The sequence below is a fragment of the Chenopodium album genome, chromosome 2 (genome assembly GCF_948465745.1).
Source record: "Chenopodium album chromosome 2, dcCheAlbu1.1, whole genome shotgun sequence".
Classification (NCBI taxonomy): domain Eukaryota; kingdom Viridiplantae; phylum Streptophyta; class Magnoliopsida; order Caryophyllales; family Amaranthaceae; genus Chenopodium; species Chenopodium album.
This window is the reverse complement of record NC_137835.1, coordinates 1,059,379-1,080,897: the sequence shown is the minus strand read 5'-3', so window position 1 is coordinate 1,080,897 and position 21,519 is coordinate 1,059,379. Positions and strand designations below refer to the sequence as shown.

Sequence of the window (21,519 nt, the reverse complement as noted above, 5' to 3'; positions counted from 1 at the left end):
TAGTCGAGTCGCATAGATGGCCATAGTCGAGTCGCAAAAGAACATGGACTAAGACTTGGGCCTATAACAACAGGCTTCCTATCTCGGAGTAATCAGACCTCCAAAAACTAGTACTCGTACTTGTAATACGAAGTAAAAAAAAAACGTCAAAAAAAATTTCAAACAAAAAGGTTTACACATTGAAAACGTCTCAATCCACTCAAACGCTATCATCAAATGATCACAAAATTTGGAAGCTTTGGATATGGAGCACACACACTCACAAAAACTCACTTCCACTCTTATTTACACACAGAAATACGAAGAGAGAGAAAAATCCATTGAAGGAGGATGAGGACGATGATGCTCTCTGCATCTCCTCAACCAACCTTCAAGCTCAACAATGGCGGAACTTCATTCAATCATTCTTTCAATCCTTTCAACTTGCGTCGCCGAATTCCCTGCTTATTTCAATTCAGGTATTTTAATTTTATTTTTACAATTTTAGGTTTTGCTTTCTAACTTGATGGATTACGCTGTTTAATTGATTTGATTGTTCTATTTTGTGAGAATTTTTGTGCTTTTTCTTTAGTAGTTGTAATTTTTGTGTTTGATTTAGGATATGATTATGAACTTAGAATTGTTGGTAGCGTGGTTTTCTTCTTTTGTAGGATGAATTTATAGTGTTAATACTGGTTGCTTAGATGAAATCAAATAATTGTAGGATGTACTGTTAATTGCAAGCCGTAATTATTGTTAGATGATGGCTGATTTCTTGTTATGTGCGACGAGTTGTGTGCTCGTGTTATTGATGTATAAATGTATAATGTATGACATTAGAAAATTGCGAGCAATGTGATATTTTCCGATGTCTCATATCTCTAACAGATATTGATTGCCTGGATGAATTATCTTTGGTGAAACCTGAAATGTTGTATGTTTATACAATTTATCTACATTACTGAAGGTTAGGTATAATATTGAGGTGTTTTTGACAAAAAATTGCCAAATATGATAGGTTAGACGATAATTATAGCGGAAATATGTAAGGTAGCTTAATCTTGCTGAAAGTGAGTTGGAAAGGAAGCAAAACATTTGGTGAGATAAGATAAGGCGATAAGTTACTTAGGCGAAAGTTGTATAATATTAGCTGAAATGGAAGGTAAACTGAAGATACATTTAACAGTAGAAATTGACAAGCTAGCTATATTAGGGTTAAAGGGTTGAGATTTCTTCTTATCAAATATCTCCAAAGCTAAGGAAATTAAGTTGGTTGCATTGCTTACCAGGCACTTCTAATTGGAAGTTAAAATAATTTTAATTAGCTGCATATGTGCTTATTATTGCTTACCAAAAAGGTTGTAAAGGATGGTGGGATAAGTAACTTGGCAAGGAATATGGTACTTCGAATTTTTAAGACTAAATTAACCTTTTGAATAAGCAATAAGATGACCATAAGGGGGTGTCCTTTAACTTTGGGAGTAACTAACGAGTGTGTTTTTGTAAGATACTGAAGGACTTAATAGAATATAGGGTGATTTGAGCTGTCTTATGGTGTGTTCAGATTTCTAATGTGTGAAGAAGATATAGTTGCTTTTTTTTTAAAAAAAAAAAATGGGTATTCTTGATAAGGCTTTAGGAAATGTAAAAGTTAGTCTTTCCAGTTGCACTCCTTACTGTGTCCCTTATTCCTCTTTTCTACTTAGCAGTCAAATGGACAACACCCTAATCCTGTGCAATGTTAGGTAAGGGGATATATTCCTAAACTTTAAAAGAAGAAATTTCAACCTTGAAAAGATGAACTATGTTTTTAGTGAATATCATAAAATGGATGAACTTTAATAACAATGTGGACTCCTGTTGCCTCTTGCCTTTAGATGGTAATCTGCACGGAATTAGTTACCATCACATAAAAAAAGTTGAAGTGGTTAAAAATAGTATGGTTAGATACCAATTCACTTAAATAATTAGCATTAGTTTATCTTAGTTATGTATGTGCTCCTAAGCAGTCCAGCCATCATATACTGAGAGAAGCCTTTGTTGCCAGTGATATTTCAAGGAGGTTCCACCTCAAAACCTTATGAAGCGGACACAACTTTCTTGTTTCTTCAATGTGGGATTCACATTCGTTTAACATGGGATAACACTTCCATAGTTCCATTCACATGTTGGTTCGTTCATGGGCTCAACAAAGAGTTTAGAGAATATGGAGTGAAATTTGATAGATTTAGATGAAGCATGAAGTTCATTTCTGAGTTCCTCCAAGGCTGACAATGACCACTAACTAGATCTTTAGGCTTCTCCTTGTTGTACATTCATTCACACTCTTGAATATTTTAGGGGATATGACCTATTTACCTTTTTTTTTTATGCATTAAAGTTCAACTTATTTCTTGCAGAGCTCTAAGCAAGAAGTACAACCCTATGCAGGAAAAGGATATTCAATTATTTGGACAAAAAGCGCACATATTCAATGAGCCTGTAAATCATCCTATTCTCCTGATCTGTCATGTGTTTATTTTATGAGCTCTTTTGTATTCTAATTGTAAAACAATGGTCATCACGCTGTCTCTCTTCACCAGTTTGATTCAATTCTGAAAATGATACAGAAAACTGAAGTTAAAATTTACTACTATGTAGTATTTACTGTTATCATATGTGTAAGTAGTTTATGAGTTGTATGCTAGAATCATTCTTTATGGTATGATTGATATCTAATGTTTTGTATTGTATTGTATAGAAAGTTGCGAAACTTCTCTAGTATATGGGTCGTTGATTAAATAATCTGATTTTTCTTTAAATTACCACCACACTTCTTATAGTTCCTTGAAGTTCAATTTCCCATTTCACTGTCAGTGTCCCCCCCCCCCCCCTAACACACTCACACACCCTGGGAGACCTCCCTCTATGTAACTTGATGTGTATTTTACTGTGACATAATTCTTTCTTGACTGCTTGTGTCAATGCATAATAATGCAACTATCATTGGAATCACTGATGCATGATAGAGGTTTTGTGAAATGCTATTACAGTTTCTGACCTCTCACCTTTATGGTGTCATTCTTATGTAATGTATATGTTTCTCTAACCCTATGTCCATGCAAATGTCTTTTGTAATCAATTTCCCGTGTATATCATGCTGAAACTCCATCCGGACTCACTGTTACCAACACGATATCATAGAAGCTACACACTGTCTTATATTACATGCACTATATGCACATGCAAATATTTCTATGGTAAAGCTTTTGATTAATGTATGATACGTTGCAGGAGTGCAGGCTCAATGAAATTGGGAGTCCGCATAAAATTGCTGACTTGTGCGAGGACCAATATGATTTTTGTGCTTCAAATTTATCTACTTCGAATCAGTGCAGAGTAGATGAGATTATTGCTGCGATGGACAATTCAACCTTTGATAAATCTTCACGACAATTGCTAAAGTTTATTTTTCTCTTTGGGATGCTCACAGTCCAGGGTGCTGATAACGCAAGTGCTACTTCAAATGTTATGGACAACTTACAGTCAGCAAACTTCTTTGGGGACCTTAGTGACATTAGCACAGGTTTCGCTTCAGTTAGGAAAATCTCCCTGCAACTATTGCAATGTGCATTCATACTAAGTTCATGTTAAACTAGACTATATATCTTCTGAAATACGAAGTAATACTTAGTATGAGGTAAATCTGGACACAAAGTGTGACTCTCTGCAAAACCTTCAATGTTACTGCGACAGCCCCTTAAATACTCATTATATGGACTACTTAATCAGTTATGCCCCTCCCCTTTACACCCTTTTACAATAAACAAAACTACGAAAGATGATATAAGTTAGGTTTTTTTTTTTTTTTTGCCTGTCATTCTCATTCTTGACATTATGAAAGATATTATGTTGTATATTTTATTCCTTATATGTGTTACTCATGGTTGCCTCTCCATTTCATAACTCCTAGTACATAGATCTCTTTCATTTCCGATGCTGTATTTTAGTAACTTGGCTGATATATGTTCTTCTGCAGGCATTCTTGCTGATCTTCTTTTCTGAACTTGGGGACAAGACATTCTTTATTGCAGTAAGCACTAACAAACTTGTCAAAGCCTTATTGGTCAAGTTGACTTTGACTGATAGCCTTTTCTTTATTTTTCTACATTTACTGTTTATCTCATGTAGTGACTCAATAGTCAATCCTGTGATTTCAGAGGAATACACTCTAATTTTTAAATAGTACGGAGTACAATAAGCTATTAATTGTGAACATTTCATAAGGGCATGCATTTCTGAGAATTGATTGCACTGAATTTGCTTCCCTACAAATTTTTCTTCCTTTACAATTATATCTAATAAATTTTGCTGTTCCTGATACGTATTGTTCATTCCTGTCCAGGCATTATTAGCTGCCAGAAATTCTGCTGCAGTTGTTTTTGCTGGCACTTTTGGTGCACTTGGGTATGTTATCTCTTGCTATTCTTGTTGCTACAATGCTATTTGCTTTCATGTGGTTTGTTCTGCATGCAATCATAACTCTTGGACCTTATAGATGAATGCATGTGAATAGTTTAATATAGATTTATACTGCATTCTTTTTTATTTTGTAAGCTTCATTATACAATGCCATAAAGAAATAGAATTTTATATATATATATATATATATATATATATATATATATATATATATATATATTATATATATATACTTTGTTCATGGAGGGTTGTATGATTTGAACTGTTGAAGTCTCTTCTTTTTTAATGGGCTCTAATTTACAGTGATATGATCTTAACAGGATAATGACTATAATATCAGTGCTACTGGGTAGGACTTTTCACTATATTGATGGTGTCCTTCCATTCAGGTAATGTTGGTGCATAATGATATAAATTAGCCATGAATATAGTTCAAAAATCATTTCGAAGTGTACACGCATAGTTTATTGTTTTGAGAATTCTATAACTATGATCAGACGTTAATATAATCAACCATGTCTTTGATGAATACACTACACAATCTGTAATTATGTAAAGGCTAAGAATTTAAGGGTGTATCTAATCAAAAACCAAATGCTCCTGTCATCAAGTTATAGGTTTTGGGAAAATTTCATCATCCATTTGCAATTTTAAGGATCATATAACATTTCAACTAGTTTTCATGATTGGTATTGACGCATGGATGATACGTATTTCTGAGTTTTGTTTAGGGAAATTAAAAAAACTCATGTGTCGTACTAATCATTTCATTCATTCTCCCTCGCAAAGTTACAATTGATCAATAATTTTGCAGTTTTGCTGGGAGTGATTTGCCTATTGATGATATTGCTGCAGTCTGTCTCCTTGTAAGTTTTCTAATATTTGTGTCTTGAAAATAGGGTATGTGTTGCATGTACAGAATCTGTTGATGAAGTGTTTTTTATTATTATTATTATTAATCTTTCAGGTGTATTTTGGGGTCACGACACTGATTGATGCGAGTTCAAGTGACAGTCAAAAGGCTGAAGATGAACAGAAAGAGGTAGTTAAATAGTTATATGCTTGGCGTAACAGACAGATATTCTTGGCTTTGAAGTTAGAATTATTTGGGATTTACATGAATGTAATGTTAGTTGATTATGTGGACTGTTTAATTTGCCTTCATATCGAGATCAAGTGATAGGATGAGTTTCGGAGTCTTCATCAATTTTTTAAAATTTGATATGACATTGTAGGGGGTGAAAATAGATGGTGGTTATTACATACCAAATATTGATTAGGCTTTATTCTTCATTTGTTGCTCTGTTAAATTTTAGCTGGCTTACTATCTACTTCCTCCGTTCCAATAATATTGCAACGAGGATGAAATTACACATCCCAAAGCACATTTAATATAATAAATATCTATGATTATATAAGAGTAAAAATTATAAAAAGTTGATATTGTAGAAGTATTTTATGAGAAGAATCTAAGAAAATCTCATATGACTATATTTTACTTAATGTATGAATCATATTATGTGGTTAAACACTCAAACAAGATCGATGAATAGTGCAAAAGTTCAATTGTTGCAATATTATTAGAACGGAGGAAATATAGAAAAAAGGTGCTACGTTTTATACCTATGGTCCTTTTGTGCATATATTACTAGTGTATTATTTCATTGATTCTTTTACATGATTCTATTTTTTATTCTATCTTAAATGCAATATTTAGCTTCCTTTGGCATCTTTGTCGATGCTGATAACCATTTTTCTCCTTCTGTGTCCTGTCTCATTTGTTTTACTTTATGGCCTTTGTTGGTCTTCTTATTTTCTTGATCAGCTATCTCTCTTCTTTATGGAAAAGAAATATAATGCTAAAGAACAGAATGTGTTGCCTTTTGAACTAGGCTGAACTGGCAGTGTCCGAATTTTCTGGAAATGGTGCTGGGATCATGGCAGCTGCTGGCACAATTGTTAGTACATTTGCCTTGGTTTTTGTTGCTGAATGGGGTGACAAATCATTTTTCTCGACAATAGGTGAGTTGACTGACTAGTCTAATTTTAGCCGGAAACTAGCAGTCAATTCACTATATTAAAAGTTTGTATGTGTTTAAATGTTTATTTCTGTTGAGTGTGTTGACACACTACATCATCTAAATTAACATTACCCCAATAATGGATGTCAGTTCTGAGAATCCGTAGTGTTGTACCCTGATGATGAGGCTGCTGTTCACCCTTTTCCTGATGCATAATAACAATCAGCTACTTCATTCATAGCTCCGTATAAAGTATTTTGCATCAATTTGCATGATTCATAGTTCTACTTTATTATTGAATTTTTGTCTTTCTTTTTTTCATATGAAATAGTTCCTCATAGTTGCACTCCTACTTAAGAATGCAAGAAGCTGTATATGAAGTGTAATCGTAGCTTCCCTTGTTGCCTTATAAGTGAAAGCTCAGTGGATATGTTTACCGTCCCAGTGTAGACAAGGTTTTCTTCTACAGAACTTGCTTTGAATTTTTTACTTATTATTATATTTGTACAGCACTTGCTGCAGCCTCTTCACCTCTTGGAGTCATTGGTGGAGCACTTGCTGGTCATGGAGTAGCAACCTTGGTAATATATTCAAAGTTACAAATACTTTGTATCAACTAACAATTTTAACAGGTTATGAAGTTTATTTTCTCAACTTTAAGTCTCTGTCATATACTTAATAAGTCATCTAAATGCAGCTTGCTGTAGCAGGGGGATCCTTGTTGGGTAATTTCTTGTCTGAAAAAGTAAGCTTTCATCCATTTCAAAAATATTAATAATCCCCCCCCCCCCCCCCTCCCCTCTCTAACACACACCACGCCGCCACCTCTAAATTAGAAGACCATATCTTTCATTGACAATTACATGAACACAATAAAATCTTCCAAGCTGTCTCCAATTGAGCTCATCACTGTCATTTACCCTTTGATTCTACAAGTTTTTGTTTTAATGTTGCACACTGAATGCGAGTTAATTTTTGTAGGTAATCTCATACGTTGGAGGTGTTCTATTTCTCGTTTTTGCCAGCATAACATTGATCGAGATAATTCAAGGTTAGACACTTCCGTAGTTCTGTTTGTATATTAGAATGGACATTGATCCTGCGTTGCCAATTTGTAGAATAGCAATGCGGGTTCTTTCTAACTGATTATGTTCATCTCAATGTCATTCTCTCATTCTTTTTTTTCCTTCATTGATCTCCATCACTTGTACTCTAATCTTGTTCTTTAAGATTTGTTCTGCCTGATGTCTCCATTTTTCCGCTTCTGTTATAGTAGTTTTTCTCGCTTTCTCACTCATTTGTCCATTACACTAATTCAGATTGCTTTGCTGATCCATTGAAAACGGCCGCAATTATGGTTGCATCATGCATGCACTTAATTACCCCATAGAAAGGGAATTATAATACATAATCTAGGACCACAACACCACCGTTAGTTTGTCAAAAATATCGCCTCATATAATTAAATAGACACCGTAAACATAGATCCTGTGAAGTCAGGTAATCTCATGTGTTGTAAGATAATTACGTGTTGTTTTAGACTATGTTTAGTCAGTCGAATTGTGCACTTTAGATGTCATTGATTGAAAATGACATGCCATTGAAGTTACAAGGAAGATGTCAAGACTCAAGACTCAAGATTGCACTTAAAGCCAAATTAAAGCAAAAATAAGAATAATAATAGGGGACCATAAAGCAATGGATTTTTTCTGTGCTTTATTTTTTATGTGGACACCTGGTAAGAGGAAGTGCATGCCGATAATTATTCTTATCATGAATGACAATAATAAGTGTCTTGTTGGTACATTTATACCTCATGTTGTATACCAACAAGACAGTGTTATTGTCATTGAAGACAATAGTAGTTAATACTATTGTTTTACTAGACAATAGTACCAAACTACCAATTAGTAGTACTTGGGTTTGGTTAGACTCAAGTCATTCCATACCACAAATTCGTGCATGCAATCCTATATTTGACAATCCATAAACATAAATCTTCCTTTGTTTCAGTGCTTTTTCTTCGTGACCAAGCGGGGAAAGTCTAGCACATATACTTCCTCCTTCATAATACTCTGTAATTTGACTATTTGGTTTTACTCGGTGTTTTAAGTGGTACTTTGACCATTAATATGTTCAATGATATATTACCGTATATAAAGTTTAGACTTTTAAACTATACATTGAAATGAAGTTAACATGTACTTAATACAGTTTTTTTGTATTTTTTTTTTTTTTTTTTTTTGAAACAAGGTTAATACGTTACTTGGTATATATGTACCTGTGAACAAATGATCAAAGCTATATCATGGAACCTTAAAGACTTAAAATAAGCAGATGTTGTAATTATTTTGGAATTAATGAAATACTATATTAATATGTCTGAAATCAGTCGACACTTTTGAAATCATTTTTAGTTTGTGATTGATTTTACAATTATACTATTGAAAAAAAAAAAAAAAAAATACTGTCTAATGGAGAAGAATATGGAACAACCATTATCTTAAGGGAGTTATATATTTAGGACTAAAAAAAGTTGTAATTAATTTGGTACTCTGTACTACAAGTTTACTCTACACTGTATTCTTTAGTAAGCTCATAGTCTGGAATGCAATAACAACTTAGTTGAGTGAGCATTAATAGAAACTAAATAAATTATGAATTCATTATATACTAATTTAAGAAAGGTGGGAAATAAAAGCAAATGAGCACCAAACATCTTGGGAGAATTGAAGAAAGAATAATAAGTTGGTCGTTGGAAATACAAGGAAACTCAAGACAGTGATCTTGCAAAAGAATAAAGTTCACTCAAGTGGTCTGAATGGAGTGAGGTTTTTGCTGAACCATCCAAATTTTCTCTTTTCTTTAATGTTCATTCTAAATTATTCTAGGGATTTGTGAGATTGGAGATTGCTTAATTTTGTTTTGGTCATTTCCACATAATAAACTATAGGAAGCACTAATATTTCTACTTTTATCGTCTTATATACAGAGTACATTTATATTCGATGAGAACATGTGTTAAATATTCGCCCTCTTAGATATTTTTTTTTCCTCTATTAGTTATCTTTCGATAGAGAATATGCACAAAATATTTGTTCCCTTAAATTTTTGTTTCCCCCTCTATTAGTAACCTTCAGAAAAATGGAGCTACTTTTTCTTTTTTTTTTTTTAAGTTCAAGGAAAGTTCTCATTGTAGATGGAGAGGACTTTCATAAATGTTCATAAAAAATAAAAATCCAAAAAATGTAGCTCAAAAAAAATGTAGAAGTAGGGTTAGGCGGTTATAGACTTATAGCCACGTCAGTGATTACTTCTTCACTTCGGTAATGGACCTTCATTATTGTTATATGAAACAAAAAATATATTAATCATGAAGATTATAAAATAATACTTCGTACAATTTGATTAATTTTATGGTGCTCGTCTTTTTATGAGTTTTTTTCTTTCTTTTCCTTGAACTTTTCATATAAGCTTATTTAAATTTGGAACGGAGATGTTGACTCAGGCAATTCTCCTGATCACTTTCAACTTAAGAACTAGAGGAGGAATATTAAACGAAGTAATTATACATCTCTATTTTATGTTATTTGTAACAATCAGTCATTTTTACTCACACTTTGTAGTAAATCGTTGTAATTAATATTAATATTATGGGGTACAATTTTTTCATGATGAAAGTAGTTATTACAATAATTACCAAGTAGTTTGATTTATTTTTATTTTTATTTTTTTGTACATTTTTTATTTCAATTTAAAATGTGCCATTTATTTAAAAAAATAATTTAAGAAAAAAGATGTCAGTGACTTTTAGAAGATGTTAGATGGCGAAATAATGGCCTTAACACTGCTTAAGTGCTTATTTATTTATCAGATGCTCTTGCTATTTTTGGAGTATGCAATCTAGTGGAAAAACCTATAACAGCTTGCTTTTTTATATCAATCACATTACTCTTCTTAGGTAATTGATATTGATATTATGAGATGAGTCTTTCAATCTCACATGTAGGAGTCTGCTAGGTGTTCATCTTACACTCAATTGTAAATACGAGTATAACCCTTTCATACTTCATAGTTCGTATCATATAATTCTTCGAGCACTTTCTACTTTCTAGGGCCTCGCAATTATGCACTAGCAGTCAAAACAATATATAACAATGGTAATTTTGTAGATAATGACATTTTAATAGTACTATTGAAAGATAATATAGTACTACTAAATACACTCTTAGACTCTAAGGGCTTGTTTATATAACTGAGCTGAGCTGAGCTGAACTGATTGAAGCTGAACTGAACTGAAGTGAATAGAGCTGAAATGAATATTTTATGAGTGAAGGAAATTAAAAGTTGAATTGAACTAAAATTAAACTAAAGTGAACATACCCTTAAATAGTACTTATAAAAATCGTAATAGTACTATTAGTACTTTTAGTATGCAGTTTTTCTATTAGTACTTTTAGTATGCAGTTTTTCTTGTGCCTAAAGATGATGTATTAGGACTTCCTCATAATTCTTTCATATATTGTAAAACATAAGTACATTGAGAGAAGAATGTAAAATGATTACATGTAGAAGCTACGAGCCTACGATGGAAGTGTAGCCCGTGTACGTAGGGAGGCTATAAGGTAAGGTATCGATGATGCATTCGATCCAATTGTGTGTCGAACTTTCGATCATTCAATCTGATTGTGTTTTTAACCTTAAACTTAAATTCTTGATACGAAGTACCTTTATATGAAAATTAATGCGGGACCGGAGGAGTGTAATGTTAAAAATAATAATTTTTTTAAAAAAAAAAATCTATGAAATATGTGGTAAAGTGACTAAATTCTCTTTGATTCCATAATATATGCTTCATCATATCATCAAGATTGTAAACATCCGAAAAAGGCAGCATCTTACATCGCATATTCTTTGTGGTAAAGCCGCCTTTGAAAATTAAAAAAAGGCACTATCTCCACCACAATTATACTAAAGAAAGAGGTAAACGTGTGATGTTAAGCAAAGTAACATAAATCACTAGGCATTTTTGTCAATGGAGGAATAAAGAATTTTATAGTGTGATTGTAAAAACTCAATTTTGTTCAAAACTACTTTTCTCTTTTATTATAAACCAGCCAATTAATCTACCTTTGACACTTGTTCTTGCTATTATCATTCCTAGGATATTGGCAAAGGTACATCGTATTTAAATCTCATATTGCCATATTGGTGAATATTTGAGAAATTGACTAGTATAACCATTGTTTATAGACCTATCAAAATACTTGATTTGGTTCGGATCATTTTCGATTAAGACCATTTGGGTAATTGAGTTATTCAATCAGGTAAAACACGATTTTACTTCTTTTGCAGTTTTTTGGTATTCATTTTTTATAAGCTAAAAAAAAGAAATGTTGATGATAAATTAATATTAATTAAACCGAGTTACGCATGATTTTGTCGTGAATTTCTAAGTTAAATCTATTTTGAAAAATATATTTAATGCTTACATATAACCCTAAAGACTACATATATCATTTCAAAAAAAAAAAAAAAAAAAAGGACAATGAAGTATACTCTTTTTTTTTATTATTTTTTTACATATGCTAATCAACAACTATACAAAGTAGAAATTCCTCAAAAAACTATACAAAGTAGAAGTGTTTACTAGTGACCTTCATTGAACTAAACAAGCTCTTTCAAATACGCAAATACATAAGAAAGCCCTTGAAAACTCTAGCATCGAAAGAACCTGGTTGTTTGAAACAATTCGGACCTCTGAGTAACATATTACCTTTGTTGTTCAACCCATATATAATTTGGTTTCTGGCTTTTTTGGGTCTAAATTTTCTTGAGGATTAGTTTTAAGAAGCAAATTGCTTCTTTTAGCCGAAGTTGAAACTTAAATGAATAAAGGAATGTATTCATTAACATTTATTCCAAGTTCCAACAATTCAATTATTTGACACGAAAATTTTCAAAATGTGAAGCTCCTCACACTCTCTTAGCACCACTCTTTTTAGAGGGGTCTTTTCATATTAGGCCCCAGGCATTTAGGACTTTAAGGTAGAGTCCGTAGAGGTGTCAAAAATACAACCGATTCAACCCGATTTAAAACCAACTCAAAAAGTATCCGAATTAGATTTCAACTCATGTGGACAAAATAATTTAGTAGGACTCGGCTTTATAAATTGACCTGACCTCACCGAACCCGATCAAAACACCCGAATTAACACCTCTACGTTTAAGTACTAGTGTATAACCCTTGTTTAATCAATTATTTTCTTGTCTTTCTTGAATAGGACTCTTCAATCAGAAAACGAAATGTCATCAAGTATCAATTAGCTAGCTATATATATTCCGGCATAACATACATTCAAATTGCTAGGAATTGCAACAAATGTAAAGTTTGTAATCAGCCATGCAATAGCAATGCACTAATAATCATGCACAAAAATGATAACGAGATCATAATTTCAATTTTAATCATGGAGTTGGCTAATTTGATCAAGTCTTAGGGCATGTTCTCATCGACTAAACTTAGCTGAACTGAACTGAACTGAACTGAATTGAGCTGAACTGAAGTAAGCTGAACTGAACTGTACTGAACTAAGCTGAACTGAACTGAACTAAACTGAAATGAATATTTTATAAGAGAAGGAAATTAGGAGCTTAACTGAGCTGAACTGAACTGAGCTGAACTGAGCTGAGCTGAGCTGAACTGAACTGAACTGAATTTCAACGTAAGAGAATAGGTCTTTAAGCAATTTCTTTATTTTAATATAAGACAAATTATATGACATGTGACTGGTTGGTTGCTAGGTATATATTTTGTCGTCTAGGAAGATAAGCCGTTTGAATTAAGTTTAAACAAAAACCAAATTTGAAATTTGATTGTGACCTAGGCTAAATTACAAGTGTTGGATCTTTTGTTTTGGATTTGGATTAGGGAAGTTATGATCAAGACATCAAGAGCAATAATAATTAAGTAATGTATACAACTTGGGCAAAGAAATGTACAAGTTACTTGGAGATAAAATCATGATTTATTACGTAATGTAACATAGTATATTTAATATATACAGGGTTTTATTTTTTAATAGTAAGGAGAAGGTGTTCTAAGCAACCCAGGTATTTGGGAGGGGGAGCGGGAAACCTCACCCCAAAAATTGCCTCCAGTCGAGATTGATCCCGCCATCTAACGGTTGTGAAATAACAATCTTTACCTGCTGCATGGATCAATTATTACTTGGTAAAATACGTAATATATTTAATTGGACAACTAAATTGTATGATTAAATACCGTTTGTATTTTTAAAATAATTACATGAAATTTGTTGAGTAATAAGATGTAGATTGTTTTTTTTTTCCTAGCTATTTGTTTTGTATTCTTATTTGTCTAATTTTGACTTGAAATAACAAGCATGGAGTATCATGGTAACATTGGTAAGCAAGGTTAACATCATAACCCCGAAGATATTAGGAATTTCGATTCGTAAGTGACTCACTTTAAATGCAAGAGGCATTGGAAAATATAATTATGGGTACTAAATTATTCATTGAAACAATTGTATAAACATAATTATTAGTTTGAATAATGCAAATTGAAAATTTTAGACATGTAGGTGGTGAGCTTATTTTTCTTTAATCAACGGTTAGCATTTAATTAACCACCCCAGACGTCATTATAATTTTTTTATTCCAATAAAATAAACTTGAGAATGATTCCCTAGCTAGTAGTCCAGTACTCTAGTAGCTAGCATTCCAATAATTAATTCTTGCCTTTAAATTTATAAAAAAAAAAATAATAATAATAATAAAAATATACTCCGTAAAATAAAAAAAATAAAAAATTGCTTTATACAAGTATATTACGAGTACTATATACAATTACGGAGTATAGGATTTGTGGAATATGTAAATGTAATTGTAAATCAATGCCCGGCCTTTTGCATTCGATTATTAAGTATGCTTTTTTTTTTTTAAGGGAATAATTAATAAGCCATTTATAAATTAGAAAAATTATACCTGTTCACTTCACTTTATTTTTGTTGAACTGAAATTATTTTTATCAAACTGAAATTTTTTTTTGCTGAAGTTAAATTATTTTTACTGGACTGAAATTTTTTTTGCTAAACTAAAATTATTTTTACTTAGGCCTTGTTCTATTCACCTTAAAAAAAATAATATTAAGTAAAAATAATTTTAGTTCAGTAAAAATAAGTTCAGTTCAGTAAAATTAATTTCAGTTCAGTAAAAATAATTTCAGTTCAGTAAAATTCAATTTTCTTAAGAAGAATTATAATAGAAAATTAGTAAAAAAAAATAATTTAAGTTCAGTAAAAATAATTTCAGTTCAGTAAAATTAAGTTCAGTTCAGTAAAAATAAGTTCAGTTCAGTAAAAATAATTTCAAATCAGCAAAATTAAGGTGAATCAAACAGGGCCTTAATTTCTTTTATATTTCTTCTTTATAGTTACTGAATTTTACTTAACTGAACTTTTTTTTTGCTGAAATAAAATTATTTTTACTAAACTAAATTTTTTTTACTGAACTAAATTTTTTTTTCACTGAACTGAAATTATTTTTGTAAGATAAAGTGAACGGAGCCTTAAATCAGCAAACATAATAGCTTTCAATCTGGCAATCATACTAATATTATATCTATATTGTTTAATACTGCTGTTTGCCTAGTTAAATGAAAATAATATAGTATACAATTAAAGTACAAAAAAAAGATGGAGGGTAAAGAATCAAAAGGGAAAATATACATAAAGAATAAACCAAATACTAATACAATAATACTGTAAAACACTGTGTGGAGTGATTTTTCCACGTAAATGTAAATACGGATTACATACTCGTAATAATCACTTCGTATGAAAATAATCTATCTATATAACTCACATTGTTAGAGTTTTCCTTCCTATTTTATAATCATAATCCGTCTTTAGCTTATAACTCTCTTAACAAACAAACCAAAAAAAAAATGCTCTGTAATTTTATGTACTATCAATTATAATTCAAAGATTAATACATTTGCCATCGGATTATAGTTTTTTTTAAGGGAAATTCTACATAATACTCCTGAGGTATTGACTATTCCACGTTGTGCCCCTCCCTTTGAAAAGTTCCATGTTGTAAACTCAAGGTTCCAAAAGTGATTAAGTTGTACCCCTGTCGTTATCCTTCCGTTACATGTTACCGTTAGTGAGGCCCGCTTTACACCTATTTAATTTTTTTCTCGATTTTCGTGCTAAAAAATGTCCCATTAAAGGTTTTAGGGCTCATTTTTGTTCTAAAGAGTCCAAATTGAGCTTGGATTTTGCAAAATAAATAACGTAAAAGCCTCGTTTTGTGAATTTGAATTCTCATAATTAAATTTAGAATTCATAAAACGGGGCTTTTACGTAACTTTTTTGCAAAATCCAAATTTAATTTGGATCTTAAGGGACTAAAATGACCCCTAAAACCTTTAATGGGATATTTTTAGCACGAAAATTGAGAAAAAAATAAATAGGTGTAAAATGGGCCCACTAACGGCAACATGTAACGAAGGGATAACGACAGGGGTACAACTTAATCACTTTTGGGACCTTGAGGTTACCGCGTGGAACTTTTCAAGGAGGGTACAACGTGGAATAGTCAATACCATAGGGGTATGAACCAATTGGTTGTTGGTGTAGTGGTGATTGGGACTACACTTGGTAGGGAGGACCCGTGTTCGATCCCCTGCAACAACAATCGGGAGGGGACTGGAACCTAACCACCCAGAACTGATCCCCGAATCCGGATTAGCCCAAAGGGTGAACCGGTTGGAACACCAAAAAAAAAAAAAAAAAAATACCATAGGGGTATGATGTAGAATTTCCCTTTAATATTTTATCTCAAAATTGGTTACTTATCATAATCAAGTTTGAAAAATGACTAAAAATGTTCTATAAAATCTACCTGGAAGAACCAAAAATCCAGTATACCAAGTCATTAAAGTAGGTTTAACATTTTGTTAAAAAAAAAAAAAAAAAAAGTTTAAACTAAGATTACAAATTTTGACAAAGTTATTTTATTTGTGTTTAGAGAGAGTCACACGAACGGGGTAAGAATCGTTCTCAGCATTTCAAATTAGACAGAATTATTACTGTTAATTAATAAGGGTGCTTGAGGTTTATTAAATTAAGGAATAAAGTTGATATAATAGGACCCACATTAGATCTAGGAAAATAAAGTAGAAAGTTCGTACTTTTGTAGTGCATCACCAAAGACATCATATATCACGTCGAAGCATGGCAAAAATAGCACTAGAATAGAAAATTAGCAACAGGATTACCTTTCATTATAAAAGCCGGGTAAGATTTAACTTAGCCGCCGGAAAAGGAAAAATAAAATCAATTACATGTCCAAGTGTCCAACCCACTACTCGTATTTCATTAAAATTATACTACCTCCATCTACAAAAAAATGTGAAGTTAATATAAAAAGCGGGTACTAAACTTTCATTAATGTTGCAAATTGAATACTCGTGTTTGGCTTGTGACAAATTGGGTACTCTTACCTGCTTGAGTTTACTTTTCCGGCGATACAACAGGTAATTTGAAAGCTAATATATTTCTTTTTAAAAAAAAAAAAAATCAATTTGATGGAATTTACACATATAAACAGCATTTCAGCTGTAATAAACAACCGAGATTTACTGATCATTGAACATTTGAATTCAGCAACTAATAACCAGATCACCATTTAACCAAATTCTCCTAAAATCAGTACAGCAAACATAATGATGATTTGATATGGAATCAAACATCATAATCAAACTAAACAAAACCCATATCAAAGTTGTCAAATTCATCGTCTATAGCAGTCAAAATCAAAAGAATATCCAACATGCAAACTAAACAATAATTCATAATAACTAAAACAAAACAATAAATCATAACAAAACCATTTTATTTTTTTGAAACATAACAAACCATCCTTCATAGTAGCTAAACTAAACAATAATTCATAACAAAACAATCAAACTAAGCAGAAAAATGTTGGAAAAATCTTACCACCACCCAACCCACCATCACACAACCACCCAGGCACCCACACCGCCTTGACTACCACCACTGCATCCACACCTCCACGAAATTTCCACCTCCATGAAACCCACGCCCACATATCCGACCACCCTCATGAAAAACCCACAACTTCAACCACCCCCACGAAAGCCCTCAAAAATCTGACTACCATCACGAACCCAGGCCACCACCATCACGAACCTAGCCCTCAAAATGTTATAAAGCAATGCTTCCTTCGTTATAAGGCCCTGTTCAATTCACCTTAATTAAAAAATAATATTTAGTAAAAATCAATTACTATAAAGAAGAAATATAACAGAGAATCAATAAAAATTAATTTCACTTCGGTAAAAGTAATTTAAGTTCAATAAAAATAATTTCACTTCATTGAAATTAAAATAATTCCAATTCAGCAAAAATGAGTTGAAGTGAACGGGGCCTAAATTAGGTAACACGTTTGCTACTGCATGAATTGAATCGTATAAACATCTCTAATTATTAATAACTAAAAATTATGAGTATACAAAAATTGATATTTTGAAATTACATATTTAAAGGATTCCAACAAAATCTCACGTGGCACGTGATTTTAACCGAACACACATAACTAGTTTGGCAAGGTATAACTAGTTAAAAAGAGATGTTTAGTAAAATCTAGACAACGAAGTTGTTTGGTAAAAAAAAAAAAAACAACTCTCAATTAAAGAGAGAATCGTTTCATTTTAAACCAACATGCTTTTTCAAGGAAGGGAAAAAAAATGCGACTAAGGGCCTGTTCCGATTGACTGAACTCAGCTGAACTGAACTGAATTGAACTGAACTGAACTGAACTGAACCGAGCTGAACTGAACTGAACTGAACTGAACTGAACCGAGCTGAACTGAACTGAACTGAACTGAATTGAACTGAGCTGAACTGAACTGAACTGAACTGAATTGAACTGAACTTATTAATTAGTGATTTTTAACTACGGATTAGTGATCTTTGATTATTTATTGATATTTATTACTATACATATGTGTATATACAAATGTACATATTAAAATATTTACGAAAAATATACTATATAATTATAATTATAAAATGTATGGAAAATATATTATAAAATGTATGGAAAATATATTAAAAACTTGAAACCTCTAATTTTCTCAATGAGATTAACATTAGAAATATGTTTCAAAAAAATAGAACCATTTGAACAATGAATTGTATCAATATTATCATTGTTATTATTATTATTATTAATTATTGATAATTATTATTATTATTTATTGATTATTATTATTAGTATTATTATAGTATTATTATTATTATTATTATTGCTATTATTATTATTATTTATTGATGATTATTATTATTTATTGATTATTATTGTTAGTATTATTATTATTATTATTTCAATTATTATTGTTATTATTATTATTATTGTTAATATTATTATTATTATTATTATTATTATTATTATTATTATTATTATTATTATTATTATTATATACTATTTATTATTATTATTTTTGTTGTTGTTGTCGTTGTAATAAGATCTTAAAAGAATGAAATTTGGCTTTATATCATTAGCAATATCATTAGACATAAATTAAGAGTTGAGCTGAACTGAACTGAACTGAACTGAACTGAACTGAACTGAGCTGAGCTGAACTGAGCTGAACTGAACTGAACAAAACTGAACTGAACTGAGCTGAACTGAACTGAACTGAACTGAACTGAACTGAACTGAACTGAATTTCAACGGAACAGAACAGGCCCTAAATTATAGAAATTTTTTACTTTTACTGTACTATCTTTATTTTATTTTATTAATTAGCTATAAAACGCAAATAAATAAATAAAAATAAAATTGCTACTGATTAACAAATTATGTCAAGGAAACCATTAGTGGGGCCTACTCTCCAATTTTTTAAATAGGTTTGCATGACGAAATTTGTTCGATTAATGTTTTAAGGGTCATTTCGGATCATAAGAGATCAATTTAAGCTTGATATTGAAAAGAAAAAAAAACAACTTATATGTCTAGTTTTGCATGTTTAGAATTGTCTCGCTTTACATGTTTAGACCTGACAAACAGGTTGGTCGGGCCATGTCATTTTGGTCGGATCAAGTTCGAATTAATAAATAATACGAAGTAGGTTGAGATTGGGTCATTTAGGGTAAATTGATAATTAAGTTAATTCGATCGGGTCGGGTCAAATTTTCGGTCCACAAATTGGAATCAAGGTAGGGTCCAGGTCATGTTTGAGTCAAATTTAAATTGTTAATTTATTAATGTGATTGTTATAATTGTTAACATCATTGTTGTTGTAGTCATCGATATTACAAGATTTGGGTTTGCTCAGGTCTAAATTAGTGCTTGTTCTCTTACGTTGAAATTCAGTTCAGTTCAGTTTAGTTCAGTTCAGCTCAGCTCCTAATTTCCTTCTCTTATAAAATATTTATTTCAGTTCAGTTCAGCTCATTTCAGTTCAGTTAATTTTAGTTCAGTTCAGTTCAACTTAGTTCAGTTCAGTCAATGAGAACATGCCCTTAGTTTGGTTATTTTAGGTAATAGCTTACTCAAGTAACTTTGGTTTGAGTATATGATTTTAATTCGGTTCACTTTGGGTATTGGGTATGTTCAGGCAAATTAATTCGAGTTAAAATCAAGTCGGATCACTTCGGTTTGAGTCAATAAATTTCGGTCTGGGTATAGTTAGATCGGCTCAACTTGGTTAAGATCAAGTTGATTACACTTCGAGTCGAGTATGAATTGGGTCAGGTAGATTTTGAGTTTTGGTCGATTTCAGGTCACAACTCATATGATTATTCATCAATTTTTGAATCACAATTGGCAGCATGTCAATGCCCCAAAAATGACACGACTGTTTTTTTTAACATTGAGAAGAAGGGTCCTACCGGGTTGGAACCACGGGTCCAATCTGACCTGAATTAACGAGGTAAACAATTTGCGAATTGGGGGGGAAGGATTAGGAAATCCTCAGTTTCCCACCCCAAATTACCTATAGTGAAGTTTGATTCCACAACCTTATAGTTGTAAGGTGACAAACTTAACACTTGACCAAGCTTACTTTATAGACACCACCGTTTCTTAGCCTGTACTAGACACAACCCAATTGAACACCAATTCACCTTTAGCCACGGAAACACGAGAGTGAATAAGAGTACAGTACCTAAATTGTAATTTTCTGGCGGCTGGGCCACGTATATAAATATAAATATAAATATAAATAAATAATAAAGAAAAAAAAAGGGGAAAAGAAAACGGAGCACAAATAGCGGTGACGAGGCGCTGCTGCTGATGAACAATGAAAAAGTATCACGTTACGTTTCTTGGACGTTTCTTAGATCACGTAGCTGTGTCCAACTTTCATACTCTCTTTTTTAATAAAAATTATAAATATAAATACTTATAAAATATCAGTATATAAATATAAAATATATACAAATAAATAATTATGAATTATATGTTTGAGAAGTCGAGTTCGATTCGCCACTTCTATATATGCTTGACCTTAAATCGACCTTTTTTTTTAAACAAAAAAAAAAAAAAAAAAAAAAAAAAAAAAAAACAAACTAGACTTAAACTACTTGCTTATATTAAATTACCAACACATCATTTAAATAATTATTTTAATGAAGCTTCCTTAATTAAGTTGGTGGAGATTTGATGCTATTTCTATAATTTGATACTAGAACTTTTCACCAAATGGGAAAGAATATTGTGGTATTTGATGCTAAATTTCACGATATATTGTTTAATATTTTAGTTTATGTTATTTTCTGTACTCCATTTGTTCATTTGAGTAACTCTAACTTGTTCATTAATTTTGAATAATGAAATACTAAGGTCCTGTTCTTTTAACCTTACAAAATTAATATGAATTAAAAATAATTTCAGTTTAGTAAAATTAATTTCAGTTCAGTAAAAATAAATTCAGTTCAGTAAAAATAAATTCAGTTCAGTAAAAATAAATTCAGTTCAGTAAAATTCAGTTTTCTTAAAG

General features: G+C 31.4%; 1 protein-coding gene across 1 annotated transcript; it reads left to right on the top strand.

The window, feature by feature from the left end:
• The first annotated feature begins 201 nt into the window (after positions 1-201).
• On the top strand, positions 202-7,643 carry LOC145578643 (GDT1-like protein 1, chloroplastic). The gene is made up of 12 exons (XM_081635941.1): positions 202-458; positions 2,379-2,460; positions 3,253-3,555; positions 3,998-4,051; positions 4,364-4,425; positions 4,761-4,829; positions 5,255-5,306; positions 5,408-5,482; positions 6,333-6,462; positions 6,972-7,042; positions 7,159-7,206; positions 7,443-7,643. The coding sequence occupies exons 1-12, from the start codon at positions 331-333 to the stop codon at positions 7,515-7,517; spliced, it is 1,149 nt and encodes a 382-aa protein (XP_081492067.1). The 5' UTR covers positions 202-330; the 3' UTR covers positions 7,518-7,643.
• Positions 7,644-21,519: the final 13,876 nt, after the last annotated feature.